This window comes from Poecilia reticulata, chromosome 13 (genome assembly GCF_904066995.2).
Source record: "Poecilia reticulata chromosome 13, P_reticulata-male-v2, whole genome shotgun sequence".
NCBI classification, from domain to species: domain Eukaryota; kingdom Metazoa; phylum Chordata; class Actinopteri; order Cyprinodontiformes; family Poeciliidae; genus Poecilia; species Poecilia reticulata.
This window is the reverse complement of record NC_088842.1, coordinates 27,803,756-27,812,936: the sequence shown is the minus strand read 5'-3', so window position 1 is coordinate 27,812,936 and position 9,181 is coordinate 27,803,756. Positions and strand designations below refer to the sequence as shown.

The 9,181-nt window shown below is 40.7% G+C and overlaps 1 protein-coding gene across 4 annotated transcripts in view; it reads right to left on the bottom strand.

Moving 5' to 3' along the window:
• Nucleotides 1-1,251: 1,251 nt before the first annotated feature.
• The window catches only part of fndc3a (fibronectin type III domain containing 3A), a 56,623-nt gene continuing 48,693 nt past the window's right edge, over nt 1,252-9,181 (bottom strand). For all 4 annotated transcript variants that reach the window (XM_008426371.3, XM_017308326.2, XM_008426372.3 and 1 more), the window contains 5 exons: nt 8,275-8,621; nt 7,390-7,602; nt 6,283-6,449; nt 5,324-5,448; nt 1,252-3,741 (listed from right to left, as the gene is read on the bottom strand). In XM_008426371.3, coding sequence (XP_008424593.2) covers nt 3,418-3,741; nt 5,324-5,448; nt 6,283-6,449; nt 7,390-7,602; nt 8,275-8,621 — 1,176 coding nt within the window. In that variant the 3' untranslated portion in view covers nt 1,252-3,417. The remainder of the gene's footprint in view (nt 3,742-5,323; nt 5,449-6,282; nt 6,450-7,389; nt 7,603-8,274; nt 8,622-9,181) is intronic.

The window sequence follows — 9,181 nt, the reverse complement described above, 5'->3', positions numbered from 1 at the left end:
ATTGATAAAAAAAAAAATATATATATATATATATATATATAATAATAAAGGTCAATACAAGATTCAGGAAAAAAAACTGAAATGCAAACTTAAAACAACTATATTAATAATTTTCCTGCTTTAAGTTAGAAATAGAAAATACAATGTATATATTTTAAAAAGCAGTTAGGGATGAATATGTACAATTTATATATAAAGATTATTTTTATGTTTGTTTAATAATACATTTTAGAGTATTTAACAAACAAGTGTCCAATTCAACGCCAGGTTTCAGTTTTGAAATGCATGTTTTAAATCTTTTTTTAAAATTGTATTATTTTAGGAGAGGATTCTGGAAAGTAACTGGCTGCTCAGGCTTATGCGTCAAGCAGGGATGTATTTTTAGTTTCTGATCAACAGGTTTCTATCATTTTTATGTCTGCAGCAGCTGCATCAGTCACCGAAGACTGCGTGTCTGCCGTCTTCTGTTGAGTCAGAGCTTTTCCAAATAAACAAACCTTTGCCGCAAGAGACACCGACTTCAGAGTTTATTGCGTGAACTGAAGTAACCCACCTCAGGATGAACTACTCAAACCTCAGAGGGTCAGCAGGAGCCCTCTCCTCTCGCCCGCTCTGTTGCCGTTTGCTTCTGTCAAAGCAACACAACAGGAGAAAACTGGCGTGTTTTCTTTCAGGAGTTTCCAATCCATCTCTCACCAAGAGCCAACGCCGAGAACAATGCAGGGGGGGGAACAAGAAGCGGGCCCAGTTTCACCCTCATCCATCACGGCGTGTTCGGGCTGAGAGAAGGCGCTGCCGCATCTTTTTCAGTGTCTTCAGGATGAACTCTGAAGATTCCTGAGGAGCCGACAACTTTTCGCTCAGTGGTCCAGGATTGTTCGAAAAATGCTTTCAGGTGTAGTTTCTTGATTTGAGACATCTAATATCAAAGGGAGGTGCACCAACATTATTTGTCATTATTTACGTTCAAACAATTATATGCCATAAAACGGATCTAGACTTCTTATTCATGTTCACATGTGGTGAAACTGTCCAACATATGAGCTATACTTGGACATGACGGTGACATTTAATTGATCGTGCATGGAAAACGCATAATACCGCCCTATAAGTCTTTGAAAATGAGACAACAAAGCTACGTGGACTAATAAAGTCTCAATGCTGACGTAAAACTGACTGAACTCTGAAGATGTTTTAGGTGTTTCTGTTTAGAAGCAAAAGGAAGCCAAAGAGACGCGCTCAAACTTCAACCATGATGAAGAATTATAAATCTTTTATTGTGCATGGATCCTTTTGTAGATATCATGGCTATACAGATACACTTTAGATACATATCTATGATTATACATTTTTCCCATAACGAACATTGTAAAGTGATATGTCTGGTAGTATGTATAGTATAACAAATCTTTTTGGAATGTACGGTGTATGAGGTAACTGCAAACATTAAAATTACATAAAAATGGTCTTTTATTTTTGTGCATATTTTACTCATTTTTTGTGTTTTTTTTTGTTTTTGTTTCCTTTTTTAAATCTCTCCAGCCAAAAGGCAGCAAGCCCAACGGTGAAGAGGTGTTAAAATGGCACACTTTGCAATCGCTATCAAAAATAGGAATTTGAATCATTTCAGTGACAAAGAAGAGACGTTAGAATGTCTGAAAGACCAAATCATGTAATTACTCAGGATGTTTTGCAAGGTACCTGCGTTTCGTTTCTATTATTATTTTTATTTCTTTTACAGCGGCAGCAGCGGAGATCTGCTAAACAACACTAGACCTCACAGCCAGATCAGCACTGAAGACGACCCAGTGTCAGCAATCTGTTACAAATACTCAACGTACAGAGAAAAGGCAAATTTTAGATTTGCATTGTAACACATTTATGTATCCATCACTTGCATTCCATGATTCATGACTACTCAGGATTGTTTTAATCTTCTGTGGAGAGTATTAACATATATTACTTCAATATTATAAAAAAATATACTTCACACATGTATGAACCGAAAAAAGGAACAAAAGAAAAATCTAAATATAAAGAACTACTTTTCATTTTTCTCAGGATTACATGTTAACTCCTAATGAATGCTGCAAAATAAAAGGAAATAAAACACATTTTAGCATTTCTTAACACTAAAAAAAGAGATCAAAACTTAAGAGAAGAAAAAAAAGATACTGTTTTTTCCCCCCTCTCTCCAATTAAGGCCTCTGAAACAACTGGTGTACAGATTTTTTTCTTCTTCTTTTTATTCCCGCGTATAGATGAGCTGTTTCAGTGACACGTTATGCGATACTACGACTTTTAAAAACACCCAAAACACAAGTAGGGCTTGCACAATCTCAAAGTGTGCTCTATAAAATGCATCACAAGACCAAAAACAAATGCAGACAGTCAAGATTTTCTTCCACTAAGGTGCAAAAAATCAATTACCAAGGAGAAAACAAAAGTAAAACATATGAGAAAGCGTACATTTTTTGTGCTGAACAACAATATTTAAGAGAAAAGCAGCTGCATGATTGTAAAAACAAGCTACAGTATAACTATATGATAGTAAAAATAATTAGAATTCACTGTTAGTTTGGTTTCTGTTTAACTTTACGCTTTGATTCTGGGTTTTTTTCTCCTCCACAAACCCGCCGAGCCTCGTGTCCTCGCTGTACAAAAATATACGAACGTTTCTCCAGTTGTTGTTGCATCCTTGAACATTCCGAACTTGAGAAAGATTGAAAAGTGCTAAATGAACGCTCTATAATGTGAAAGGGAGATTTTCTGTGACTCCCGCACGGAGTAGAGTGGGGTGTGGAGTTAGGTTCCTTCATCTGGGCGAGAAGCCCTCCCAGCCGTCTGAGCTGTGGCACGAACTACATAAGAGTACACACACCTGGAGACACACACACGCACACACACCTCACTGTGCAAACACTGGCCCTTCAGGTCCCACAGTCAAAAAGCACGTCGGCTAAAGACAGAACCTACAAACTTTTTTTTTCTTTTTTTTTTGGAACACATCTATGAAAAAACAGCTTCATACTGGACACAGAAATGGAAATATAAATATGGACAGTTTCTATACATTTAATAAACCCCCAAAACGAACCAATAGGCTTTCAGAGTTCCTTCTGCACAGGCGGCTGATCGCTATAGATTAGAAATCTGAGCTGAATGCATGACTTTGGGGCGGGGTGACAGAGTCAGGAGAGTCCGGAAGGAATCACAGGTGCCAAATGAGATGTTACATCCTCCATTTATAAACACACACATCCTGCTGCTGCTGCACCCCAGTTCAGATAACGTGATTAAGCCGTCCAAACCGGAAAACAGTTAAAGTACAAAACAGAGAACACAAAACAACAGAGAGATGGAGGGGATGAGGGGGAGAATAAAGCTATAATCCTGCAGCCAGGCGGCGCTGACTCCTCACTTAATGACGAAGTACTGGATGACAAAAGCGATGAGGATGGCGATTACGGCAAAAACCATGAGGAGGAGGAAGGCGCACTGCTCGTCCGTGAGGCTCTGTCTGGTTCTGATGGACTCCGTGCCGGTCCGGGAGCCGGGCCCCGCCGTGCCGCCGCCTGCCGCCGCGTCGCTCCGCTGCTGAGAGAGGGTCACGGTGGGGCTGTAGGGGCCGCTCAGCTCCGTGGCGTCCTGGCACTGCCGGATGGCGCACACGCGGAAACGGTAGTCGCTGCTGGGCTGCAGGTTCTGGACGTGGAAGGATGTGGCAGAACCTTTAAAAGTCTTTGGAAGGGGTAAAGAAAATGAAAGAAATGATTAATCCCACAGGGAAATTAAATGTTGTTGTAACTCATTGTACAATTTTCTTCACAGAGTTGTTGTAGAGAATCCCAAAGTTGAAAGTAGTCGGAGGCCAACTTAAAGTGCAAAAATAATTTTTGATGTGAATTTCTTTGATCCATAAATTAGATATGCAATATTTTAATGAAACAACGTGGCAGTTTGTTTTGGTTGGACAGTTTCCTTACTTTTGGGTATTTTTTTCCCAGTTAATTGGGTCTAGAAAGTCTTTTAGTTTATTCAAAGCAACTAAAAGCCCTTCTTCCATCAACCTTATTTAATAGATAAAATTATGGGCTCCAATTTTTTATCATTATTTGGAAAAAGTCACTGGACGTTTCAGTCCTACTTACTTTTAAAGGCTACTCCTGACCAAAACTGACAAGTCAGTCAAACACAGTATCGATTAAGAGAAGCAGACAAACGTCGCCATGGTAACCCTGGAGGAGCTACATACAGCCAGCGTTACAACTGATTTACATCACGACGTGTTCATTTGTCAGAGCGCCCGAGTCAAAGCCCAGAACAAAACCCAAAGAGGGGAACATTTTCAATGAATGCTTTTAAAAGTGATTGTGAGATAATTACTCATCCAACTGCTTCCTACCAGCTGGATTTTTATTTTTAGCTGTGACTGACCATTTAAACACCAGAACGGATTCTGATTCATATTTTTGGTGATATCATGTTGTAGGAGAAGCCATCTGCTTTCAGATGTTTGCCAACCAGTTTTCTGAGACGGATCTGAACGCTTCCAAGAGCGACACGTTTCTCAAATTTTCTTCACACAGAAAACCACCAATAAAATGAAAATGGTTGATTGAACTCAGGATTTTATGGTTAAAAAAAAACAACTACTCGACTATAGATAGGGCTGCAACAGTTATTTTAACAATTGATTGTGACAATTAATGAATTTTCAAATTTTTTAAGCTTATTTTGTATAATATTAGAAATACATATGGCTCGGAAGTTATGGGTAGGAAAAAAAATAGATTTTTTTTATATTAATTGCAAAATGAATATATTTTTTATCTAGTTTTAGCTTAATTACTCCAGAGCTGGTTTACACAGCATCCTGCCAGTTGAAACTCTGCTTCAAGAATAATGTCTCTTCTTAAAAACAGATGTTTAACCCCAATGAGAGCGACGGTAAGAATAAAACAATGAAGACATAATTCAGAAGTCGCATCATTCAGCTTTCTGATTCAATTGCCAGCATGTGATGCCACATTAGCATAGCCCTGCAGCGGCCATCATTCCACGTTAACATGGCTGCAGGCCGTCATGAGGGATGAATGTTCTTTGCAGGGGCGAGACACCTGGGATGCCTCATGGATCAATGACCTTTGCATAATGGGCAATTTAAATCCGGCAGTGACAATACAGAGTGGGCAGCACTGCAGAGACAACAACACGGCCCAGAACCCATCTGCATCCTGATCTGCACCAAGCCGTCTCTCTGGAGAACGATGGGGCCGCTGAAGGTAATGGGAGAAGGATGAGGAGAGGAAGTTACCGGTACCTGCTTGAACTCTGAATTTCCCATCATGCTCTGCAGGCTGTAGATGACCGGGTCCCCCTTCATGAGCGGCAGGGCCTCCCAGGTGACTTCGCAGGAGTTTTCGTCGAGACGCTCCACTTTAGGGACTGAATGTGGGAAAACAGAAAGACGCAGTGGAATAATCCAGAATAAATAACACTCCTTTGGGCTTCCCCAAAACTCTGACATCAGACCACAGTAAAAAACTTACACTGCAAAAACACAAAATCTTAGCATTGTATCTAGATTCTAGCACAAATATGCTAGCACAGTTGAAATAAAACTTGCAAAAAACGTATGAGCAAGACATATGAGCTTGTTTTAAGCTGAAAATCAGATATACAACTCTGATCGGAGCAGATCTGGCATTTAATTATGTTAGTCAGGTTGGGTTGTTCTAAACCATGTAATTATAAATAAAGACTAAGAAACACATCCAGCTTCTTCTGACTTAGAGTTCCACAGCTGTAGCTTACTCCTCAACAGGAAGGTGGAATTGTAAGCCTCTAAACTAAACCGTTAAAGTGCCTTTTTGATCTCAAAACATCCAACTATAAGTGAACATGTTAGCAAAAATCCAACACTAAACCCTCTTTACTCTGAAAGTGGACTTCACAAACAGTGTTGAGTAACACAGGCTATCAGACACATGACTTCCAGATACAAAAAGGGCTTCTGCACTGACAATAGAACCTACACCCTCATTATTGACTTTGCTGTGGGATCAAAAGAGGCTTTGCAGAGTCCGACAGTGAACAGACCACAAAGCCGAACAACTGCTTTCCAGATGACAGCCGACACGTCTGTGGCTGACGGGCCTTCTTCGAGTAAAAAGCCCAGCTTTGGTCAAATGGGGTTAAAAGCTGAGCACATTAGCCGTCAGCAGGACGCGTCTGTGGAACTGAATGAGAAGAAAAGAAGAGAAAGAAGTTGAACGGTACCTTTCACAGGAGGCGGAGGAGAGCGTGGGGTGGTGAATGTGTAAACACTGGAGAAGGGCCCTTCGCCCGCCTCGTTAAAGGCCTGGATGCGGAACGTGTAAGAGGTAGACTCATTAAGCCTCTGGACTTTGTGTGTGTGGCATGGTCCTTTATACAAGGAGATAAATCTGCAATGACAGGAGCATGAAGAAAGGAAAGGATTTAATGAGGAAAGCACAAATAAGGAGGGGAAGAGAAGCAGGCGCTGCACTATGGCAAAATATACATCACTAAAGACGGATTCAGAACAGAACTCTGCTAAAAGAGCCACGTCTCTTTCACATCTCACCACATTCAAACCAGACTTCATGGTGTTTCGTTCTGATTTTATGTAATAGAACAAAGAGCAGCACATGCATTTGAACTAAAAGAGAATAACAAATAATCTGAAAAGTGTATTTGTGTTCAATCTCTTTACTTTGAGACCCATAAATAAAAAAAAATCTTGCAACTAATAAAACGGCTCACTCTCAGACTGGAGCTTGAGCTGGAGAGTGTCAATAAATAGTTTCTAATTTTTGGCTGAGATCATGAAGTGGATTTTCCTCCATTCATGGAGAAACACTGAATATCAAACACTGACTAACAAATAGGCATGACACAATAAAATTGTTGGACGATAAATTGTCCCAGAAGTTACGGCGATAAATGACAATATCGTTTGTTTGAGACTACGTTAAGTAATATAATGGTAATGGCATAATAATGCAAGTACACCCTCTCAAAGATCAATAAACTTTAATTTCTAACAAACATTAAAGGCAGGAACTGGAAGACACTTTAAATATGAAAAATAAGTAAACAACAAATAAAATGGATATTAAAGGCTTAAACTGTCCTGCAAAAAAGCAGCTAGTTGAGACCAATGAATCAGACTGAAGAGAGAGAGAGACATGAGAAACAAACAATCATGCAAATAGAAATTACCAAGCTTGTTATAATTTATCATGCGACTAATTGATTTATTGTGACAGGCTTAGTCATGAACAGATGAATATTTTTTGCAAAGGCACTGCAGCTCATTCTTCGGTTTAAATTGCCTCCCTATCCAGCCTCTGATCTACCAACCTGCCGCTCTTGTCCCCCATCTGCAGGTGATACTGGGGGGCGTCTGAGGTGACGGATTTGGGTGGGCCGTCGCCCCACTTGAGCCTGAGGGTCTGGTGGCTGAAGGCGGTGCACTCCAGCCGGGGAGGCTGTGGCGGCAGAGGCTTCGTCTTGAGCTTAAAGGTGTGACTGAAGGGCCCCGTTCCCAGATTATTCTGGGCTTGGATCCTGATCCTGAGGGAGAAAAAGCAGAGGAGAACATCAAAAGGCAGCTGAGGGCGAGCTTTGTCTGGCTCAGAGCCTTTGTGTTTGTCTGCAAAGTTTTACACTTGGATATTTCACAGCTTTAAAATGGTTTATCTGCTTTTCAATAAAAACTCCAGCTTCGTGAGAGTTCGGTATGAATAGAGATTGAGACGGTGCTGAATCCTGCAACAGTAGTTGGAGGGGTTAAAAAACAGCAGATGTGTGATGGACATTTCCCTAGGACCATGTACACATTTCATATCAGATGATATCAATAATTATTGATTAGTTTTTTTGTTTTAAATATCCAAGATTCCACCAAACTGGTTATCGTTCTTCTTTCATAACCAATTTCCTCTTAAGCTGTTGGAACCCTTTTATCCTTTCCTTCCACTTTGTTCTTTATTTTTATTTTTAAGCAGCGTGGTGGCGAAGTATTAAACTAACCCCACATACAAAGGTATATTGTGTGTATTCTGTACACTATTTGCAGACACATGAGATTTTATAGTCAACAACTGCATTACGATTCGTCCCGTTTTTTATCTGGGTACAAAGCCCTTCATGCTGCACTAACATGCTTGTTTTGCATGGTGTGTTTCTGCTCTCGTGAGAATCAGCTGATCCTGAAATCTGAAACTTTTCCACCGCAGCGCCAACCTGTAGCTGGTGTCCGGCTGCAGATGCTGGATGACGTATTTGGTTACTGGTCCGACAACGACAGGCTGCCTCTCTCCAAGGTCGATCAGGTAGGACGTGATCTCGGAGCCGTGATCGCACGGAGGGTCCCAGGAAACCCCCAGGCAGGTGGATGGGGAATAGACCACCTGCGGGGGGGATTCCGCTTCATCCTCTTCCTCTTCTTCGTCCTCATCTGCTGAAGACTCAAACCTCTGCAGCTCAGACTCCTTCAGTATGTAGATGTTACTGACAGCTGCTGGTACAGAGCAGGGAGTCTGGCATAGCACGGCCTCGCTGAAGGGCCCCACACCGGCTACGTTTACAGCCTGCAAAACAAGAGCAGACAGTTTTTGTAATCTCTCAGGGAAACATAAGTGAAGCGCAGGTTTGACCACTAGGTGGAGCTGTAATGTAAACAGAACAACAAGCATATTTAATAGTTAACAACAGCAGCAAAGCTGGAAGAGACTAGAACAAATAAAATACAGCTTAGAGAGGCTTTTAAATGAGAAATGTACTGATGTCTGGAATTAGGAATACAAAAAGGAATCTTAAGAAAAGGAAAACTATTTTGTCAGTTACAGTCTTAACAAAACAAAGCAGCCACCTGTTAAAGCATCCCGGGGGCCATTTGTTGCCCCCGGACTGCATTTATGCAGCCCACAGCTGCACTTTGCAAATTTGTTCCCCCTTATACAGGTGGTTGATGCAGATGGAGAGTTTTTATCTTTAATCAGGGCAAAGTTATCACATTATTATTACACAAAATTATTGTTATTGTATTTTGAGGACTATCTCTTTGCAGCAGCTTTTGGTGGATCCAGATCTTAATTAATCAAATCTGTCAAAATTATTTTCAATAAAAGTGACCTAACTCCAGTTTTTA